Here is a 22,908-nt window from a genome sequence, read left to right on the forward strand (position 1 = left end):
CCCTCTCAGTAATAAAGCACCTTGCATTTGATACAGCGTCATCACATCATCAAGACGTCTCAAAGCGCTTCACAAGATTTTACTGTCCAGGATAGTGTCTCACTGTATTTCATACACAAACACGGTAGCCAATTTACGCACAACAATGTTCCATAAACAGCTGTGAAACAAACGACCAGTCTTATTTGGGGGATTGTTAGAGAAAAACAGATTTAAGTAAAAGCTCGTCAGAAATCGAGTATCATTAGTGTGCGTGGGACTTGAGCTGCAGCAGACCCAAAAGAGTTAAGTCTTTGTCTGGTAGTTAGGCTGCTGTGATATTTGATAGTGGAAATTCGGAGCTGGTGGAATCATGTGATGTTCACGGGCAACAAAACAATGGACTTTACCTCCGACCGGGCTGTCTGCAGTCTCAGAAATTCCGGTGAGAGAAAATATGCGGACTTGACAACTGGGATTTATGGAGCGGCCTGTGACAGGAATGTAGGACCTGGTAGTAAACAAGTGCTGCACATGCGGTGATTAACTAAAGTGCTTTGACAGAGAAAGGGGGTCATCGAGTGGGCGAGAAAGTGAGGCCAGTGTTCGGCCTGTGGAAGGAAGAGGATGCTGGTTTGCGGGTGGGGTGGGGGGGTGAGGAGGGGGCTGGGTCAGATGAGGAGCGGGTACCCGCTTTTACTCAATATATGTTCCTTCAATGGTCTCTTCTCCCCCCCCCCCCCCGAAGAAAATTCTCTCTGAATCTCTTTTGCCCACAAAATACATAGTCAATCTACATTACAACATATTCTGTGAAGCGCTTTCAGACGTCACAACAATGTGATAAGGCGCGATATCGAACGCAAGAATTATTATTATTATTAGAAAGCTCTGACTCCCGGTTAGGGACTCTGGATATATTGAGGAGGGAGTTTCTCCCAGTGTCTGGAGATCTTCGATGTCTACCTGAATGGGCAGACGGAACCTTGATTTAACATCTCACCTGAATTACGGCGGGTGCAACATAGCAGCACTCCTCCACCACTATGTTGGAGTGGATGACTCAAAGTCTCCACTTGGGACTTAAAACCACAACCTTTGAGCCGGAGGCAAGAGTGCTACCAACTAACAGAATAATAGGATAAACAGGAGACAGACTGACAGGATCAACCAAACTCTCTGTGCTGCCACACGGACTGATGTCGGAAGGGAATATAATACCATCGACAAAACCTCTTCTTGGAAGTTCATTCCTTGTCTGCTAACAAAATTTGTAAGAAATTCCCTCTCCTGCTGCTTTGCTGTTGAATCTGATTCCAGGGCAATAGCGCCAGGGACTCTGGAACGAATTAGCCTCCTCCTAATCTGGGAATTTTTTGGGAATTAACATTGTGTGGGTTGGTAATTTCGAGAAACACTCACTGCTTATGCTGTGCAGTGACCGTAATTGTTTTCCAATAAGCCTTAAAAAGCCTGGCAGAAAACTAGTTTACATATTGAGACTAAACTGAGAAGTACTCCCGAGACGCTGCCCTGAATGAGTCAAGAGCGCTATGTAATAATAATAATAATCATCATCATCATAATAATCCTTGCAATGTAAGTGCTAGTTGTTGTAAATTCTGCATGGTCTTAGAACTGAAGACGATGATGACAGTAAGGCTGTGTAGAATTTCAGGCTGAGTTAACATTGAGTATTGATCACCAGAGCGCACAGGATGATTTGTTTCAATTGTCCCCACCCTTTCCCTTATTTCTTTTTCTACCTTTTCAGAACAGAAACATTTCCTCCTTGGTGAAACTCTCATCAACAGCTAAAGGGATTGAATAGGGTGGGATGGGGTGAGGGGGTTCCTGCTCTACTTCAAAGTGGAGAATTGGTAATAAAGAGTGTCTTGGTTCGTGGTCTTGGCTGGTCAATTAGTGGTTCCATTGTGGTCGAGCCTTTAGCCTCTCTTCTCCCAACCCATTCCACAGACCTTTCACCTCACTCCCTCCCTTGCCTTCTTCAAGGCCGTTTCAAGACCCTCCTCTTTGACCTGCCATTTGAAGTGCAATCCTCACCCTCCTACCCCTACCTGCCCTGCCCTCCACTCACCCTGATCCCAACTCCCAGCTTGGGTCCAAATCCCTGACCGTCCAACGCCTTGGGACATCCTCCCAACGTGAAACAAAATATACAGTTGCCCCCAAAATATATAGTCAGTTGACTTTACAGTATTTTCTGTGAGGCTCTTTGAGACGTCTCGAAGACGTGATAAGGCTCTATATCAATTACAAGGATTATTATTATTATTATTATAATAAAGGTGCTATACAAATGTAATCTGTTGTTGTTCCTGAACCTAGCAACCATCAGGTGTGGCTTTTTGGTGAGGTGTGTGATGGACGTGTGATGAGGTCCTATTCATGGCCTGAGGCAGTCAGATTCTCTGATGGATAATGCATTTCTTTGGCATGAATCACATTTTATCACGTAATCTGAGATAAGGAGTTTCCAATTTCACAGATTTTTACTGAGTGTATCATAGGGCGTACCCTCTGAAAATCTAGCTCTTTGAATTATTTCCTGTGCTCCGCCCCATCTTCCACATTAACCCTCACCTTGTGTCTCGCAACTCCTCCCCTTGTGTCCTGCATCAAAAATAAGGTAAGTGGCCTTTTTCGTTGACTCTCCCATCTGACACTGGGGGGAGCCATTCCACAGGTATCCGCTCACCCTCGCCCATCTCTGAGCTCACACATTAAGGTTTGGGGATGGATGGGATCTTGTTGTTGTTGTTGTTGTGGATGGGGGAGCTCAGAGACTAGTTTTGCCCCTATCTTTACCCTTTGCAGCAGGGTGTCTCTGTACAGTGAAAGATTGCGCCTTATCCCGTCGAAACATCTTCAAGGGCTTTTACAGTAATCTTTTAGGCAAACTCGAAAGTTATTTTTGCAACAGCAAAGTTCGACAAAACAACTGAATGGCAATGCAGCCAAGCCCTTGTGCGTGCGATCACCATCTCTTAATGTACCCTGAGTGGTGACCTGGGGCCAGAGCTAAACCTGCTCTATGTCATTCCACAGAGATTGCACTTCAAATGGCAGGTTATAAAACACAAGGAGCTTGTTACTAAGTCCTGCCATGTTGACATTCCTTGTGAGAACCCCACTGCAGGCAGGAAATATTATTAACTGGACTTCCAGCTGAGGCATTGAGAGGAAGCTTGGCTTATTGGTCTCAGTAATGGGATAAATCTGATTTCAGATCACACCAGGGAGGCTGCATAATAACAGATATTGGTCTGATGGCTGTCAGTGGGAATCAATTATCCGTGATTGCCAGAGTCTGAAGAGTTTAGCGGGAAACCGTGGGAAGCCATTCTAATTGGGGGTAGATTTAGTTTATCTTTTGAAGTTCTCTTAAGCGTGGTGATGGGTTTCCGCATGTCAGATACCCAGCTGACACCCCCCAAATTTTGAGGTTGTGCATCAACGTGGCCCAGTTGATAGCACTCTTGGATCAGAAGGTTGTGGGTTCGGCTGTATTTAAGAATTTGCTGAATTACACACGCTCTGAAAGCTACATAATTAACAACAGATCCTTGCATTATAGTAAACTTTGCAGATATAGTAAACCTTGTGGAATTTCTCCCCATCTAATTCCTTGTCACAGAAAGTGAATCATCACAGTTTTGCCAGAACCTATTGAGACAGGAATGCTGAATTGGGACTAGTTAGGTGATTGAATAGCCTGCAGGACTCACCAGGCTATGCGAGGGAAAAAGAGTATAATCAAGAGTTAAATGACGGGAGGGGAAGAAGTGTCACAAACTATTGTTTTCTGGGATCCGTCCGAGACTCTCACCAATCCCTCCAACAACAACAAATCCCAATTATCGGAATGGAAACCTGAAGTTTCAACGTAATTCCTCTCTGCTTCGGGGGCCAACATCAGTTCAGCCTGCCAAATACACTCACTGACGGGGGAAGGAGAAGGGAAGCAACGACAGAGACAGAGATCCTGGTCATTTGTATAGGATTTTGAACACGCTTCACAAATGCCAGATGTTACTGTGAAACTATCAGCTATTGTCCGGGAACGGGGAGGAGAGGCGGAAGGAAGCGGGAAGATATGGAGGGAGAAAAGCAAAACTAATTTGAAATGATTTCTATATAGGAGAAAATAGATCCAGCACTTAGCAAATGGCCTTTTTTATTTTTAATGATTTATGTCCTTGGCTGCGGTACTACACCGGCAACTCAAACAATAAAGGTTTGTCCTTTCCCCAATGTGCAGAGCGGCCCCAAGGTCGATGGATTTCTTTCACTTGCCCCGTACTCTGTTCTGATTGCATCTTCAATGCTTTAATTCCTTAAAAATGTCTCTTTCTTAAGAATTCCATTCATCCTGTTCTTTATGGGTTGATGTCGGCACAGATTAGCCATCGCATTTGCTTATATAAGCAAAATCCACTTTTGCTTCCAATTGATTATATTTTGCACAAGAGTCTAGACATTCATTTTCATGTGTAAGTGCAAGCTGCCGTTATTGTTACTGAATGGAGGAAGAGTGCTTTGGATATCCTCACCACCAACCCACCACTCTGAAGATGTAACGCTGTCAAATAAGAATTAGCTTATGATGACCCTAGGCTGGGCTGGCCCGTAAATGGGAAACCCATTTATCTGCCAGCTCTTAACAGCTGTCAGGGACTGAAAGGTGACCTTCACTACTGTAGCAAACCGAAGCTATATGGACGTGCTGACACTGCATTACCTTGATCTCGCGCTACCTTGATCTAATCATGAGTATTATAAGCTGTCTGAGGATTTATAAAGGAAATGTAAGTGTCCCATTGTAATGCTGGTTCGTAATGTATTTGAGCTACTTTGATCCTATTGTATCTAATGGTACTATAGTTCTAATTCTGTAATTCCATTGAGTCTCGGCCCTTGTTCCACACTGAATCTGGAGGAGTGGGTTCAGGTTTAATTGGTGTCAACTGCATTGCAGAATGAGAGCAGTGGAGCTGGTGTATTGGGAGGGTTCGGGGGAGGAGATCCGAAAGGGGGGCAGTATTGCCTACACAAGAGATCATGAGAAGTTTGGGTGAAGAAGGGTGTTTGGCTCATTGATTATCCGCTTTCCACAATAGCCAGAGCCACACTAGCAATTTGCATTTATGTAGCGTCTCGGAGTGCTAAGAGTGCCTGATGCCGAGCCGGGAGAGGGAGGAGGTGGCCCTAAGAATGGTCAAAGTGTAAGGTCTTCGGCAGTGATCTGTAAATGGAGAAGGAGGCAGCAAGGCACAGGAATTGAGGGAGAGAGTTCCAAAGTTTGGCGAGGACTGGTGTGATGGGCGTGCGGAGCTTAGAGTGGATGGCTCAGGGGAAAAAGTCTCGATAAGCCGTCAGAGAGGTTTGCACTTGCAGTTGTGGCTACAACAACTATAGTAGAAATGGATGCACAAGTGAGGGATTCCCCTAAACAGAGGGAGTTGCAAAATAAACAAATGAAAAACATATCTAATTCAGTACAGAAGGGGATGTGAACTTGGGGGACTTTCCTGTTCAGTTCCACATAACATTGTGTGGCAATTCCCCACTCAAACTTGCGGGCAGATTTTCGTTTGTTTTTTATATAAACTCTTTGTGTTTAGGGGAATACTTCACCAGTGTTTCAACTTGGACTGCAGATGATGTGGCCTAGCCACAACTACAAACAAGTGCAAACCTCTCAGGAGGTTTATTGAAACGTTTCCCCCTAAACCGTCCGTTGTAACTACTGCAGGTCATTGATGCCGTGTGCAAAGTATTATTTTAAGGATGAACGGATGAGAGAGAAACCTGCAGAGCGACCCTTATCCATTACAATTGCATGAGAGTCATTTCAAGTACAGTCGATTCGGTGCCTTGCCTTCTATCTGAAGCACAAAACATTGTCCCGGTTAATGCTCTACTGAGAGCTGTGACTCCCTGGGTAGATGGTGAACACTGGCAGATCCTACACATTCCTAGTTGGCTGACGAACGTCCCTGTTAAAGATCCCATCTGCTCTCTCTCTCTTTCTCTCTCACTGCTGCATAGTTCTAAGTAGCAGCTGAACCCCCTTACTCACCCTTCTCCTCCCCGGAATAAGGCGGCCTGGAATGAGCTGTTGTATTGATACAGACTCTTGTTGCCAAATATTGTGGTCTTCACTCAGCTGTCACGCTGCGTGCTCCCTGAATGCCAGGAATGCTTGTGATAGCAGTGGTCGCTGTTGCACTTGTTTTACTCTCTCCGGTGCTGCCTTGTCCTGTGCTGTCAGCACAAGTGGCCACTCTTCACAAAATCTACACCTGGTCTGGGAGGGTTGCTGCAATTTTTCGACCGTGACTCCTACTCTAGCCGAGCATGAATTTTCGCTGTCATCCCCCAGTTACCACACCCCTCACCCACTTGTGCGCCATCCAGCAGGGCAGTCTCTGGATCTTGTTCAGGAGTGGGAATCCTGGCTGGTTTATTTTCTACCCAGTCCCTGGCATCCGGCTCCGCTCTGATCGGTACCCAGCTCCCAAAGCAACGTACGGGTCTTTGTTGCCTGTGCTAACGTGTCTGGTTTATTGTTTAGATTGGTCAATAGAGGAAGGTTCAGTTATGAGGTCAGCAATTACATCAAGTCGTGGCATTGCTCTCTCCTCGGGACACGCGACCAAGTGCAGGAATCCCGACTATAGTTTGATAGGGATCATGAGTGGGAACCCCTTAGAGCTTTAAAATCCACCTGAACAGACAGATGTTTAACGCCTACCTTAACTGGTTTAACACCCACCTTAATGGGGTAGCGCCCCGAAGCACTCTGGGGCGTTACCCCGCGTGAAGGGGGCTATATAAATGTAAGTTGTTGTTGTTAACTGGCAGACCTCAGTTTAACCACATTAAAAGGATGGCACCTTCCAATACTACAGCACTCCCCCAGCACTGCATTGGAGCGTCAGCCTAGACTGTACGATTTCATAGGCCCAACCTGGAAGGGAATTGAATCCACAACCTTCCGGCTCAGAGGCGAGACTGCTGACGCCTAACTGGAGCTCTTTAAAAGAGGAGTTCAAGATGAAATGTATATCTGCAGAAAAGGAAAGCATGTGACTGTGGTGAGAAGCCAGGGACATGGTGTAATCTTTGGTCTCCAGCCATTTACTGTTCCAAACAAAATATGTTCCAAGAGGAGAGTCTGCAGCTGAACACAACAGTAAATGAAAACGAGCACTATGAAGAGTTGTCAACTTAGTTTGAAAAAAAACACTTAATTTTAATTGAAATAAACTCGCTGATTTTTCCTCCTCCTCATTTTCTGCCCACAGTGAGGGCTCGGAGTCAGGCCTGCCGCTGTTAAGCACTCCAAGACTCTACTCCATGTGAAGGGTGCTGTATAAATGCAAGCTGTTGTTGTGGTCGTTGTTGCTCTGTCCATTAGTTGCTGCACAAGAGCAACACCTATGGCAACTGAGATTTGCCACTTACCACAACCTTCCTCTAGAAAGGTGGCTACAATTGGAAACTTGGCACCCAGGAGGACTGTGGACACAGTCTCTGGTACCAGAACTTAAACTCAAGAGGCTTGGCTGAGAATCAAGTGCTTTGCCGGGGCGGGGGTGGGGGGCAATGCTGCATTGATGAAGATGCCACCCTTCGGTTGAGACATTAAACTGGGGTCCCCGTCTGGCTGTTTGGGTGGATGTCAAAGTGCGAAAGATGGCACGACCTTATTGGGAAAGAGAAGGAGCTTCCTCCCAGCGTCCAGCGCCCAGGACAGCAGTCGTCCAGATAGAACGGCCACTCACCGGGTGGATGTCCGTGTTTGGGGACATTACTGCACTTGCCCACAAAGCAGTCCTCCGCAGCATTTCCCCGGGGAATCTCTCGGAGACTGGTCGGTGCCCGCAAAACAAAAGCGCAGTTGAATTTCTGATTTATTATCGTGACTCAGAAAGGAAAGCTCCGGTACAATTTGAGCTCCTGTATTCAACTTGGTCCGGCTGTCTGGAAATCCAGTGCTGTGTTTAGAGGAAGCCTGGCGGTGACATCATGCCCCGGCCCGCGGGGAGGGGGAGAGGGAGGGGAGCTGCGTTGAGTGGCAGGCGTGGTCTCTTTAAGACTCCCACTCTTAAGTGAAGCAGTTTTGTCAACGTGCAATGCTGATACGCTGCGGCTTCCCCGAGACGAGGTGCCCTTGAGTCGCGAGCAACAGTGGGAGCAATGGGTCTTTTCCTGCTGTTCTAAAGAGGACGGGAAGTGGGGGATTCTTGTTGGCGTTATTTCACGTGTTACCTGCTTCCTATGGTTTACCTGATGTGGCCGGAGCTGCATAATGCCGTGCAGGGGAGCCCGGCTGCCCGGCACAAGCTGTTTGACAGTTCGAGGCGGATGAGGAATGTGTGGGACAATGTCAGGCTGGAGGTGGCAGGTAGCAATCGCTGCCCCGTGCTACTCAGTAGCTTCACACAACTGGATCCCGATCTGCCCCACTCCGAGGTAGGAAGGTCTCCCTAACTCACTCTTTCTCTCTCTCTCTCTCTCTCTCTGGCACTTTGCAATGCAGTTGTGATTCTCCCTTACTCTGTCTCTGTCGCTCTTGGGCATTTGCAACGCAGAAATGATCCGTACAAAAACTTCATAATCCATTACATTTGCGTTCTATTATTGTTGTTATTATATAGACAATAATAAATAATATTATTATTATTATTAGAAACTTCCATACTCAGCTTGGCAGAGCTGAAGGGACCGTGATTGAATTTGCATTTGATCCAGTTTAGAGATAATAATAATTATTAAAATAGCAGTAATAATAATAATCCTTGCATTCAAGTCAGGAGGACTCTTCAAAACCCCTTTACCGGATTTGTTGCACAGTGTAGTGACTGTATATCCACGATGTCTGTGGGGCACTGCTGTACGCAATTGACTGCACGTTTCGCCCACAAAATATAAGGTCACTGCACTTTACAGTACATTCTGTGAAGCACTTTAAGACATCTCAACGACATGATAAGGCGCTGTATCAAGTGCAAGGATTATTGCTGTATTGATTATGTTCTGTAGGGGAAAACTCATGTCTGCCCTTCTCTGATGTTTACCTTCTAAAAGGATGTGATCAAAAGATATGGACGGGGAAATGGGATTTGGAGATTTAGATTGCAGTGTGTTTACTCTGAACTGGTTTAAAGTGCTCCAAAATGAGCCAGTTGATACGTTTGCCTGACGAGTATATTGTTCCATTGAGTGGCTGGGGATTTGCTGCAGATGTGGTTGAAACCAGCTGATGGCAGCGCTATTTTGCCCAGCTATGCCCAGAGAGCACTTCCCCCACCCACCTTTAAATGGCTATTAATGCACAGGTTCCAACAATACTGGATCACCTTTGTTCGCAGGTCGAGACTGAATTTTATTCCCCTCCCACCTTCCCTCCCCCTCTCTCTCCCTGCCTGCCTGACCCAGAGACACTAAGGACAGTTAATAATACTAATAATCTTTGCATTTGATATAGCGCCTTTTCACTTCGTTGAGACGTCTCAAAGCGCTTCACAGAATATAGCGTAAAGTGGATTGACTTGTGTATTTTGTGTGCAAAACGCGACAGCAGTGTCCCACAAAACAGTCGTGGATTGATTGACCAGATTTATTTATTATTCCATCAATCAAACTAGTCAATTAAACTTTGCCGATGAAATCGAAGAGAAGGTTGATTTTACACCAATATATCTGCTCCCTCAGCACTAATCAGGACTCAAACCCACTTCTCTCTTGCTCGGTGCTGCTCTGTATTAACCGTTTGACTCTCTCAGCTGCGTATATCACAGGGTTTTGTCACTGCGAGTGACATCAATCAATGAGGAGCCGTCTCCTGTTTCAGGTTCAAGCTGGGATAAGGTTCCATGGGCACTGGTGGCTGCTGCTGTTACGTACGTGGGAAGCAGACGGTGAGGATCAGCAGGCTGTTAGGCTGGGGGAGGGGGCCGGGAGGCTATTTCAGACAAAATTAATCCCGTCCTCAACAGACGAGAGTCACTCAATGACAATCCTGCCCGATCTAATTTTAACCTCCTTATTCGCTGTCTTAAGTGCTTGAAAGAACCTTGCTCTTTTTAAGATGTGTGCGCAAATTCGGGTAAGCAGTGGTTTTGGCGTGATTGGTTTGAATGTTACTTAGCTATTTGGAGGGCTAATAGCTCACGTGACTATTTAGTATTGTGGCACTTTGTGGGACATTGCTGTGTGCAATTGGCTGCCGCGTTCGCCCACAAATATACAGTCAATTCACTTTACAGTGTGTTCTGTGAAGCGCTTTGGGACGTCCTCCCGACGTGAAAAGCGCTATATCAAATGCAAGGATTATTATTATTATTATTATTGTCAGAGGTGCCGTCCTTCAGATGAGACATTAAATCGAGGTTCAGTCTGCCTGTTCAGGTGGATGTTAAAGATCTCATTGAACTGCATGAAAAGAGAAGAGAGTTTCTCGCAGCGTCCTGGCCAAACAATCCCCAGGATAAACCTGGGTCCTTTAACTTTATGGCTGTTTGTGGAACATTGCTGTGAATCCTGTGAAGTGCTTTCAAGATGTTTTGAAAACAGGTGCTTTATCAAATTCTAGGATTAATACTGAATAGAAGGGGCTTCTTTTGAGTGCACCAGAGTGGTTAAATTTGTGTGATGGCAAGTCAGAAAACTTATTATCGCTGCGGTTGTTTCCAACGTTGGTTAGATAAGCTGATACAATACAAGAAGTGGGACACACCCACAGCATTTCCTGAGAATACTACTACATCGTGGTTCACGGTGGAGGGGGGGGGAAGGCGCTCTGCAGTCAAAGAGTGATGCTTTTATAAAACCTCTGGAGACGGCCTACTCTATAGCTTTTATGAAAACGTGGCTCTTTGTGTACGTTCAAGCTTCTATCGATTGACGTCGTTGCAGACGTTTATGACTTCGAGGCAGTCTCTCTCTCTCGGAGTTTCCAGAATCGCGAATCTGGATCCTGTTTATTTCGCAATTCCCGCTGGGATTATTCCGCATCGTGAATAAATTTAGCTCGGGTTTGCATTTGAGCAAACGTGTTGACGTGACGTCAGCATCGGTACTCTGGCTTGGCAACTAATAACAATAATAACAATCCTTGCATTTTGATACAGCGCCTTATCACATCGTTGAGACGTCTCAAACGCTTCACAGGATATATTGTAAAGTGGATTGACTGTGTATTTTGTGGGCGAAACGTGGCAGCCAATTACGCACAGCAGCGTCCCCACAAACAGTCATGGATCGAGTGACCAGATTATTATTTTAATAAAGTATATAGTTGATCTCCGGATATAGTTGGCAACTGGAGATGTGACTCTTGAGTGAAGACTTGTCGTCGTGATGAAATTGCACACTGTATTACAACTGGATTTATATCCAGCTTCAAATTGTTCATGTAAGAGCTTCAATGAAGGGGATCAATTTCCCTTTGATCTTTCACAATTACAAAGCCACTGGGCTAAACGTTATTACTGTATGACATGGGTGTGAATGTCATTGTGCACTACCAACGTAATTTGTTGTTGTTGTTGTTGATGAGATGAGATTTGACCCCCAGATGGCTCACTAAGTAAACGCACTGGCTGGTGTATGACAGAAGGTCCCTGATTTGTGCGAGGTAGGTGAACTTCCTGGGGTGACAATAAGAGCCCCCTGGGCTAGAGAGAGGTAAATCATTCAGAGATTTCACACCCATCCCCATTGCCCAGCTGAAAGATGAATGTGGGTGAATATCGAAAGAGGACAGCAATGGGGTCCGGCTGCAGTGTCCCTCCCCACATCACAAGGTTCACTCCCGCGCGAGAGAGACATCCTTGGAACTCTCTCCCTGCACGTCAGCAGTCACTGGAGGAGGGAGGAGGAGCAGAGACACATTGCTCTTCTTCAACCCTCCCCCCACAACCCCCCCCCCCCCCCCACACACACACACACACATTTTTTTGCCAATCATTTTACATCCCATCCCTTTAAACGAAGGGCAGTCCAGATGTTACAGTCTGTTTGAGGGTTTTGTGAGTTGACATTCCTTTCCGTCTCACTTGCTGGATTTGAGCTGCAGCAAAAGAATTCAACCAAAGAAGTTCCCAGTTACTGATGTTCTCTAATTGCATGACTTCTCTTTACTGTCTCAAACGACACTGCCTCGGAAAATTTGCAGTTCCAAGATAAAACGTCACTCTAAACCTTTGCAGGGCCTAGGTACGGTATTAACCTTGGGGCTTCGGAAACATTTTGATAAGTTGTTAGATTCTACGTTCGCAGGGAAATTGCCCTGAGCAGCTGTGAGGAAGAAATAACCATCAAGTGAGAGTGTCTGTGTTTGTGCTCACCACATAGATAACAACCGAACAACACACTTATGCAATACACTTGTGAAGCAAGCTGTCTCGTTGGGCGGATGTCTCAAAGAACTTTACACAGCTCGCCCTCCCCCCACCCGCCCCCGATGATTGACAGAAACCTTATCTTTACAACTGAGCCAAATAGACTGAGACCTGATTTTTTCCTTTAAAATTTTTAAATGTTAACATTTGTAGTTTTAAGTTCTGTGAAAAACTGGGAGACGGGGGGGGGCTGGAGATTTGAGACAGGGGGAGGGTGGGCGGTGGGGAGGGGGAAAATCTCGATCCTATTCCCTATGATTTTAGAGTAAAATCACTCTGAATTCAGCTGTGACTGGCACCACGTTCCAATCTTTGCAAGGAATCAAAGGAGGATGTGTCTCGGGTGACAAATAGAATGGAATTAAAAACAGGAAACACTGGAAAAGTACAGCAGGTCAATCTGCATCTGAAAGAGGCAACAAGGGGTTAACGTTGTTTGGGTGTTTCCCTTCAACAGAAGTGCGGGTAACCCTTGCTGTACCAGAACTGGGAGTGGCTTGAAGCTCACACATAGAAAACAAAGCAGAAAATGGATTGATAGTGGATTTAACATCTCTTGTTTTAGAAAGAAAATTATCCTCACTCCCTCCCATCCACTCCAGAATGTGCTGGGGTATAATTCCACTGGTCTCCAGTCAGCACAGGCCAGCGTACATTGCTGCAAGCCAAATACAGTCATTATGCTTCACAGTGATTGCCGCAAGATGCTTTGTGACATCCTCCTGACGTGAAAGACGCCGAATCGAATGTCAGGACAAGTCTTATTTATTCACGGCTGACCACATACGGTGAGGGTTGGCGTGTGATCTGACATCACAGCCGAGCCTGATCGTGTCCTCACTCAGTGCCAACCTTCCATCAGGAACTCACTGGATGGCCCCACATCCAGGAGGCACTTCAGCCAGCTATGTAAGGTCAGCTACCTTGGCTGATCAGAGCCTCAGAACCTCTGGGTCTGTGGGGGCTCGGATTCAGGGACATTTTGTGCTGTATGCGGGCACGGGGTGAGTACAGGATCAGTGTACAGCTAGAATCGAACAGTCCACACTCTTGAGAGCCCCGCGCCCCCATTCTAAGGGATTTCGCAGGAGACGTGAACAATGAAAGGTGTGTACGGGCCAATATAAAGCTTGCTTTCTTCTAGTTAATGGAATGTGCTCCTCTCTGACTCACTGCGGTGATAGGTAAGTAAAAGAGTTTGAATATGGCCCTCTCCCGCCATAAATACTGTATATGTCAACACGCACACAGTTTCTATGACAACTGCTCAACCGAGGGGACACTTGGCTCGTGAAGTGGAAAGGTATCAGCAATTCTCGGATTAGGAATGTTTTTGAATACCATGTGGTTTGAGGTGAAATAAGGAGAGTGAGTTCTGGTAGCTCTTTGGGTAAAAAGTCGTTGCCTGGTGTGATGCTGAGCCGACAAACCCTGAAAGGTGCAGGGTTCAAAATATTTAGTCCCAAAATATACACACTCCACTTTACGATATATTTTGTGAAAGTGCTTTGAGGCGTCTGAACGATGTGATAGGGCAAGTGTTATTATTATTTCATATCTTGCTGCTGGAAGGAAGAGAGTGGATGGTTGTTGGGTGAGGATGAGAATGAGGCGCAGCTGTTTGTCCCCTCTATCCCTCCTCCCCCTCCGGTTCTCAAACACAACAACAACACCATCCAGATCCCCACGTAACCACCACACAGGCGAGATCAAGAACGTGTTGGTTTATACTGGGAATGGAGGGGTATCGGTGAGGGGAGAGGCGGGAGCTTGTGTGGAGTATGAACCCAGCAAGGACTAGTTGAGCCAAATAGCCTGTCTCTATGTGACGTGTCTCTATGTTAAACATCTTGAAAAGCCAGCTCATGACTCAGGAAGCATTGACTCATATCCAGCATAAGTGTGACTGAGCAGAGAAAGCCAGGAGAACACTGAATATGAGGGGAAGTTGATGCTTGGTGAGTCATGGCAGATGGGAGTAGAGTTAGCAGCGTGGTTCAGTGTGCTCCATGGCTCGGGAGAGGTAGCAAGAGGAGTAAATGGGACAGACCTGCCCTCCCACTCACTGTTAATGTTTCCAAGTAGTTGGTGGATCCACTGGGTGCAGGTGGCTAAGTGAGAGAACAAGGAGATTTGACATCTCTGCAGCTTTGACCCTAGAATCCTTGGAAAAGGAAGGGTCCGCTGTTCCCTAACGCTAAAGGAATTTTAGCGACAAAACTGACTGGGATTTGAGAGAGAAGCTCTCCTCTGTTTGGCACATTTGCACGTGATACAGGCTGACCCAGCCACTGTATCTCATTGACACCAGCCTGCGTCTTTCTGATAAAGTGAGTGTTGAAAACTGCAGCGTGCCTCTATTTCTTTTCGGCGCCTCTGTTCTCCATTGAAAGCCCAGGCCTGTTTAGTTGCACTGAGTAGAGTTGCCTAATAATACACCATTGAGCAAATGCATTCAGAAAGCTGCTCTTATACATCCATCCATTGTACAAGGCAACAATTGCCCAATGACCACTATGAATGAAACCATCTGAATCTGTACTGATGGAGAAGAGGGGATGATTCCACAGCATAGTGTATATTAATAGACCTTTTGTGCATCCGCCATTGACACAGAGCTGCCATTCATTAGGGATGCCCTTAATGACCTATGGAGCTTGTTGTGCTGGCAATGACAAAAGTCAGGCCAACATCTCAAAGGAGAAGAATTTGTGTTACCACCGAACCTAACTGCGTTTCATAAGTGAAAGTGTCACCGTCATTTGATTGTGGTTGCTTATTCTCTTACCTTTGCAAGCAAAACCTTTTGCGGCCCAGAATCACTGAGGCCAATTGCAATCTTCCCACTGCTCCCTCAGCTGAGATCAGCTCTCTCAGCACAGATGTGAAATTGAACCTGGGATCTCTCCACATCTGTCTCACACTTGCCAGAAGCTCTTACTAACTGGAGCTTCAAGGAAGTGTATACTGATCTGATTAACACAAGGTAATTTAATCTGAGATGAGATGACACTTTCTAAATGCAGCAGTTCCGGGTGAAGGTTGCATGACTGTTTTAGCTCTCATTAGAACACACAAGTGGTTCAGATGAAGAAGGCCCTTGACCCATTTGAACTCGTACTTCCATAATACCCATCCTACTGTCTCCCTAGTACAGCATCGAGCTGTTTTCTTAAATGAGATCAACATCCTGACTCTTTTACCCATTCTGCTAAACAGTTTCTGCTACTCGTTATCATCTGTGTTAAAAAGTAGTACTTCTTATTCTGTCCTTTGGAACCCTGACCTCTTGTCTTGCTGCCTTGGCATATCTGAAAGTATTGTTTGAGGTTTACTTTCTCAAATCTCATTAAGCACCTTATATTGCTGTATAACAATCCCTCTAGGATGTATATTTTTCGCAGCTCATTCCCTCTTAACACTGGGGATTGTTCTCAATGATCTTCTCTAAGCAGTCTCTGGGGTACTGGATAACCCTCATATCTTGTGGGTACCTGATGAAGTCAGTCCTCCGGCTGACTTCTTTTGGTGACTGAACACCGACTGGTCAGACAGGCTGTAAAAATAACATGAAGCAAGAAGCCCTGCCTCGGGCTGCACTCGTTCCAATTTTAAAAGGAATACAATTGCTTTCATGTATGTATTGAAACATGTTCTGATCAGGACCCTGTTCCTTGTGAGAGATGTTACGAGAAAGTTTTCTATCCTTCTATACAAATGTTGTTCTTGTTGTCTAGGCCGCTATAGCAGGTTTGTCCCTCAGTATGTTTTCTACCTTCCTCGGGACATATTTTTCCAATGGTTTGGGTGTATCAATTTTCTTCTCTGTGCTCATCGAAGTCAAACAATCACGAGAGAGATTTAGATGGGAAATATAATCTTGGCTAATATAATCTCCTCCTTCCAGAATACCCGCCCTACTGTCTTCCCATTACAGCGTCAAGCTATTTCTTGAATGATTCCAGCGCCCTGGTCTCAAAGCTACACCAGTAAATTGTGATCTGCAATAAAGATGATCCCGTGCGTGAGCCGTACAGACCTTCAAGCTCCCAGTTTCAATCCCTGGAGGGAGTGTGCTGAGTCAGCCAGATCTACACTCAGTTACATTTCCCCAGAGTGCCCCAAGTTGGAGAGGAGGAAATCAGCTTGAGTTCCCAGCTCCTAATCTCTATCCAGAGACCTCCTTGGGCTGTGTGTGTGTGTGTGCGCGTGTGTGAAGATTGAGTAAGGTCAGCTTCGGCTGTGATTTCCCCTGCTGACACTCACCTTCAACACACAACAATAAAGGCTGCTTTGAAAAGGGAAGCCTTTTATTCGTATGTGCAGAAAGGTTCAGGAAGCACCTCTGTTGCACACTATCTGCCACCTGCTTCTCCAAACAGAACATTGTACAAATGACTGCAAGGGAATGTTATAGAGGAAGGTTTCTGTGTGCGTGTGTATGTGTGTGGGTGGATAAGCACGTGATTATGGGGGGAGGGGGAGAGGAAAGGTCTTTGTGACAAGTGTAATATACTGTTGCTTAGAAGCTTTACAGTCTTTGGGTCAGACTCTGACCTAGTTTCCTGGCACTCATTCAGTTCCCTTTAGCCCTTTGAAAGGCTGTTCAGAGAATATGCAGTCCATGTTAACCCCTAGAGAACTGTACCTTCACTTCAGACCATGTTAGCCGCTAGAAGACCACATTTCCATGTTAACCCCTAGAAGATCTACACATCAGCACACGTTAACCCCTATAGCACCGCAGCTCCACTTCATCCCCCAAAATGCCTCCCTTGCCTGCGGATGGACATATATGTGGGGCAATGACTCTAAGCTCAAGATGCCAGGAAAGGTTAATAGGAGGGAGGAAACCCTTCTTTCCAGTGCGCAGTGCAGTATTGACAGAGTGGACAGCAATTGTCTGGGCAACTGGGAAACGGAGAGCAGTTATTAATGGACAGAGTCTAGAACGGCCTGTTGGTGACTAATGAAGATTGACTTGCCAATGTCAAATAGCCCATTAGTGCAGGATGTCTAGGGATTTGATACATAGCCAGGAGTATTGCATGCAGATCTGAGGGAGCCCTGTTAATGATGCACAGGAAGATGATTAGCTCCATTGGGATGCATTGTTCTCATACTGGGTAAATGAAGCAATCTACAAATGGTGAACCTGCCTAAATTGGGGCCCTTTTTCACTGGAGCAGAGAAGATTAAGGAGGGAAATTATAGAGGATTGAAAGATATCTGGCCAGGCTGATGGAATAAATTATTTGGGGAATCGATGACAAAGGACATCATCTCTGAATGGGATTTTTTTTGAAAAGCAGAAAAATAAGGGAAGCGGTTGGAGGGAATTTTCTTCACTTGGGGGGCGGGGAAGGGTAGAAAGGGAAAGTCTAATTCATAAAATGCTTTAATGACTCAGCCGCATTATACCAGGAGGAATCAACGATGTTCAAGCTCACATGTCACGGTAACGCAATACAGGAAACCCCACGAAAACAGGCCAAATCGGAACAAATCTAGTCAGTAACAGGAAAGGAGAAGTGGGAAAGTGATGAAACCCGAATCTAAAAATAACTCGTTATTTTGGTGATATTGGTGGTGGTGGTGAAAAAAGGGATTTTTTTTGTGCAGTTTGGAATTTTTTTTAATGCTGTATCATTCGTTTTCGGCCTATTGTTGGAATCTCGTAAACTGTTGTAACCGCGACCAACCAGCTTCTCTTACGATGGGTAGGTTTCTGAGTGTCTAAATAATGGATGCCACCTGCCGGCTGATCCAAACCCCTTCCCCTCTTTTCCAGCCCCTTCGGACGTCCGCCCTACGTGAAAGGCGGTATATAAATACAATTTGTTGCTGTTGTCGAGGTTGACAGTTGTGTAGATGAAGCTTCTGCTTCATGTGGGACTGACCCAAACAGAACAAGTGGGTGCTGAGTTTAGGTGATCTCAGCCAGGGTGGCAGTAAAGCCCTACAATTGGCCACAGGTGTAATCTCCATGGGCACATCATCTTGTCAGTGACAAAGATTTCACATGAAGAACAGCAACTTGGGACAAGGCATAAGAAGGCGACTGAAGCCGATCACGTGTACCCCAACGTAAATCGATGCCTCCAGGAGAGCAAGGGGTAACACGGTGTTGTTTTGTAAAACGCATCAGAAAACCTTTTAGAACATCTCTCTCCTCACCTCTTTTCCTCTTCCCCCACACACGCTTCACAGAGTATTACTGCAAAGTGGAAGTGACTGTATATATTGTGGGAGAATTGTGTCTTTTTTTTATTCCCCTTTTGCTATTGAGGCTTCTGACTTCAGTAACCTCCCTTTGAACTGAAACGGAATAATGCCAATGTGAGATTCGGACTCTCGGCGACTTGGTCCGTGAAACTGTTGGTTCATCACATCGGAATTCTCACGTCGGAGCTAAATGCAGTCCAGCGAGTTGGAGAGCCCGAGTGGGGTGGGGTGTGGGGGGATGGGGATGGGGTGGGGAGGCTGCTTGGAGAAGGCAAGCAGGAGAATTTGAGGCTGGAATTCACCAAAATAGGGGCTGTGCAAACGTGTGACCCGATGCTCAGTGCCTGCACAGTAACATTCTGTGGTCCGATGATTGCAGGCTGGATCTTATCTTGACTGGTTTTTCTGGTGTGCGAGTGTGTGCGTACCATTTACCTGTTGTTCCTGTTTCAGAGCGCTGCACAGGACATCGGGGAGGAGGCGGAGGAGGGAGCCATCTACACCATAACACTCAGAAAAGTCCAGGTGCATCAGGCAGCAAACAAAGGACAGCGATGGCTTGGGGTAGGGGCTCCTTGTGGATCGCGTTGCATTTCTGGCCTGAAAAGTCGTCCTCTCGTATCACTGTCCGCCAAACCCTGAATGCATCACCACTCCCCACCTTGCCGCACCCCATTATCACCCTCCGTTGAACTAATCTCACCCCGGATGCCAATCTGGGCTACATTTCTTCTCGATCGTCACCCTGGCTAGTGTGAGAAGAGAGGATAATGATGATAATAATAATGACAATAATAAATCCTTGCATTTCCTACAGCACCTTATCAAGTCGTCGATACATCTCAATGCGCTTCGCAGAATATACTGTAATGTGAATTGATTGTATATTAATCACTGCATATTTTTTGAGACTGAGACTCCAGGCTGGAGAATGCACTTGTTTGGACCTCAATTCAGGACAGTATCTGTGTTTACCGTGCCCCCCCATCCCCACCCACCCTCCCACGACTGAATCCTCACTGTCCAGCCATGTACGTTAAGAGTGACGACTGAGGTGATGTGCTGAAGGCGTGTCTGTGTAATTGTATCCCAGCACGATTTGCGAGGGAACAATAGAGGCTGGTGAATCATTTTCATTTAACTGGATAAAGTCTAAACAAACAACCACATCATTTCCTGGTAATCTGCCCAGTTGCCATTTCACCCATGTTGTTGGGAGACACTGTTTACCTGGTAACTAAGGACTCTTGTAACCTTTGGATGGCGAGCAGTCGGAGTGCAATTGTACTCCTGAACAGCTCCCTGCTTGGCCCCGATTTTCTCTGTAAGCGATGCAAAGCCGCTCTGTCATTCCATCCCGTCACGAAAAGCAGCTGAATTTATCCCAGGGACATTGTGCCAACACCGCTTGTCTCTGGCAATGAAGGGTGCTGCACGATATTCTGGCAGTCGGGTAAAGTGACTTGCCAGGACTATAATGTTGTGCATGGACACGCCACTCATCTCACTTTACAGCGACCCATCCAGTGTCCCACCACCCACTTCATAGGTTTACAATGAATCTGTAGCACGGAAACAGGCCATTTAGCCCAACTAGTGTGTGCTATACTCCACTTGAGCCTCCCCCGTGCCCTTCTGTTCCTTTTTCTTTCGTATACACGGTGCTCTGGCTCTGTTGTAATATAACACATCATTGAGCTGTCTCAAAGAGCTTCACAGGATATAGCGTAGAGTGGATTCACTGTGTATTTTATAGGTGAAAGTTCTGTTAGTGTATGAGGTTGCTCATACACTGAGGGAGCCAAGGTCCTGTGACTGGCAGCTCTTTGCCCTGAGTCCAGAAACTGATCCTGTTGTGTAGCTTAGCTCTCTATTGTTGGCGGAGTGGAATAAAGCGCTCCCACTAGGGCGAGCTCTCCCTGGTTAATTCTCATTTTCAGCTTCAGTGCTTCATGAATTATAAACAGGAGAGGAAGGAGGCGAGTGTAAGCTTTACATGGGAAAGCCAGGCAGGTTAGTCTTAATGTTGCACACAAATAGCCTGAGTGTTACATGCAGGGGTGAGGAGACTGAATGAACTGGCCTGTTAGTTTCTGCTGATTCAGCAGCTTGGCTTTTAGCAGTGACATGGGGAGACTTTAAATGAGACTGAAATGAAATGTTGACTGTTTTTTCCCTGGAGCAGAGAAGATTGGGGGAAGGCTGAACCTCCTAGAAATGCTCAAAATGATGCTTGGTTTGACAGGAAGGCTATTTCCAGTCGTCAGTAACAGAAGGGTATCACTTGAGAGGAAAATCACCAGAAGGAAACGTTATCCTTCCGCTGACTGAGGGGTGTTGGGTTAGAATGTGCAATCATTTGGCACGATTTGAAAGCAATTTATTGACTGTATTTAAAGGGGAAGTGAATACGCATTATTGAGTGGAAAAAGAATATATTGAACGGTGTGGGTAATGGAAAGAGCAGGTTAAGCCGGTGATGTAGCTAGGACCAGGACAAACCCAACATGGGTCAAATGGCCTGTTTCTGTGCAGTAAATGGCAGCTGGTGGCCGGGCAGAGGGGATGGGAGTGTGGGGGGAGAGATGCAGAGGGAGTGGGAACTCGGCTGCTGAGGTTTAAGCAGCCACTGGTTGAGACCTGGAGAGGGATAAGTGTGCAGTGACCATATATTGTGCTTGCTACCATTGGGTGATCCTCTGCATATTTTTATAATGGTGCTGACACATTGCAGTGTGATGGCAAGGCGTACCCTTCGTCTGGTGCAAATAAAAGGTTTCCAATAAAACCTTGAAATAAAAGACTGTGGGATGGAATGCGTCATGTGTGATGTGCTGATTATACAGCTGAACAAACTGTAGTCAAATTAGTTGATAATCGGCAACAGCAGGGGGGGTTGTGGAGAAGAGAGAAGGGACAGCTAAGTGATTGCATGTCAAAATTGCAGGTCAAATCAACCAGTGGAGTGTTTTACCACAGTGGATGTTCCTTTAAGCCAGATGACGACCTACACCCCCACCCACCCCCTCACTGTTCCCCCTGTCAGGCCTGTTCATTGACAGCGTTCTGCAGCTTGGTGCACGTAGAATGCACAGGGAATCCAGCACAGACCGTGGTTTGCTTCACTTGACATCTGATGATCACGTCTTGGAACAGAAGGCAATGTAGCGTGCGTTTCCAACTGAGCGGTGGGCAAAAACTCACTGATGTTAAATAGGACTTGACGGTGGTGACATCTCTCCCAGGGAGAATGATTACTAATGAAAAATTCCTTCCCGGGTTCCGGTGATTCATATTTGTCCTCCCTTCCCACCACCACCATAACCATTTCGCCCACGAAATATACAGTCAATTCACTTTACAGTCTATTCTGTGAAGCACTTTGAGAAGTCTCTCAGCCGTGATCAAACACTATATCAAATGCAAGGATTATAGTTATTATTCTAACCTCCGTTGGGATGTTCCCTGGAAATCTCGTCTCTCAATGATCGTCTTTCTCTGTGATCAATATGTGGGAGTGTATAGCAAGATATCTCTTCCTCTCTCTCTCTCTCTCTCTCTCTCGCACTCTATCCCATGTTGGATGTATAATGACCAACCAGCCTGCCTCCTCTCTCAGGGACCATCCAGCCCATCCCTCCTTATATTGAAGGGAATGCACTGTGCTTGGTTTTGAAGTGCCTGTAGCTGCTGCTGGCTGACCAGTTCTCTCTCCCCTTGTGCAGGTCGAGAGTGAATCTGCGATGAGCCTGTATGAAACCTGCAAGGTGCGGACCATCAAAGCTGGGACTCTGGAGAAACTCGTGGAGTACCTGGTGTCGGCGTTTAAAGGCAACGATTCCACCTACGTCACCATCTTCCTCTGCACGTACCGGGCTTTCGCGACAACCAAACAAGTGTTGGACCTGCTGCTCAACAGGTAACCGTGCTGTGTGGGCAAGCTGGCAATGGCCACGGGCTGGTTTGAGTGTAGTCTGGCTATGGGGCTGGAATGAGAGGGGTGAGGGGTAGAACTGAAAAGCAAAGGGGCCTTGGTGATGAGGTGGGTTGATTTCTGGCCTTTCACCTCTTGATTCCACGGTGTAAATTGTCCCTCATCCCCTCTGCTCCACTGGCAAGAGCGCTACTAATTGCGTAAACCCACCCAGTTAAACATTTGCTTCACTTTAGCATCAATGTAAAAAAAAAGGCTCCTGTTAAGATGACAGCACAGCTCTGTTCCTTGTGTTGACCTTCCTCTGTCATCTTAAGGTGGCTTGGGACGTCCTCT

General features: G+C 46.2%; 1 protein-coding gene across 4 annotated transcripts in view; it reads left to right on the forward strand.

Moving 5' to 3' along the window:
* The window catches only part of LOC103183072 (ral guanine nucleotide dissociation stimulator), a 44,114-nt gene that overhangs the window by 6,974 nt on the left and 14,232 nt on the right, over positions 1-22,908 (forward strand). Inside the window, exons 1-3 of one of the 4 annotated variants that reach the window (XM_007900330.2) lie at positions 8,122-8,481; positions 19,092-19,202; positions 22,364-22,557. In XM_007900330.2, the coding sequence (XP_007898521.1) occupies positions 8,287-8,481; positions 19,092-19,202; positions 22,364-22,557 (500 nt within the window). In that variant the 5' untranslated portion in view covers positions 8,122-8,286. Of the gene's footprint in view, positions 1-8,121; positions 8,482-9,880; positions 9,930-19,091; positions 19,203-22,363; positions 22,558-22,908 lie in introns of those variants that run through there. The other 3 variants (XM_007900333.2, XM_007900331.2, XM_042337733.1) reach the window with 3 other exon arrangements.

This window comes from Callorhinchus milii, unplaced genomic scaffold, assembly GCF_018977255.1.
Source record: "Callorhinchus milii isolate IMCB2004 unplaced genomic scaffold, IMCB_Cmil_1.0 Scaffold8, whole genome shotgun sequence".
Taxonomy (NCBI): domain Eukaryota; kingdom Metazoa; phylum Chordata; class Chondrichthyes; order Chimaeriformes; family Callorhinchidae; genus Callorhinchus; species Callorhinchus milii.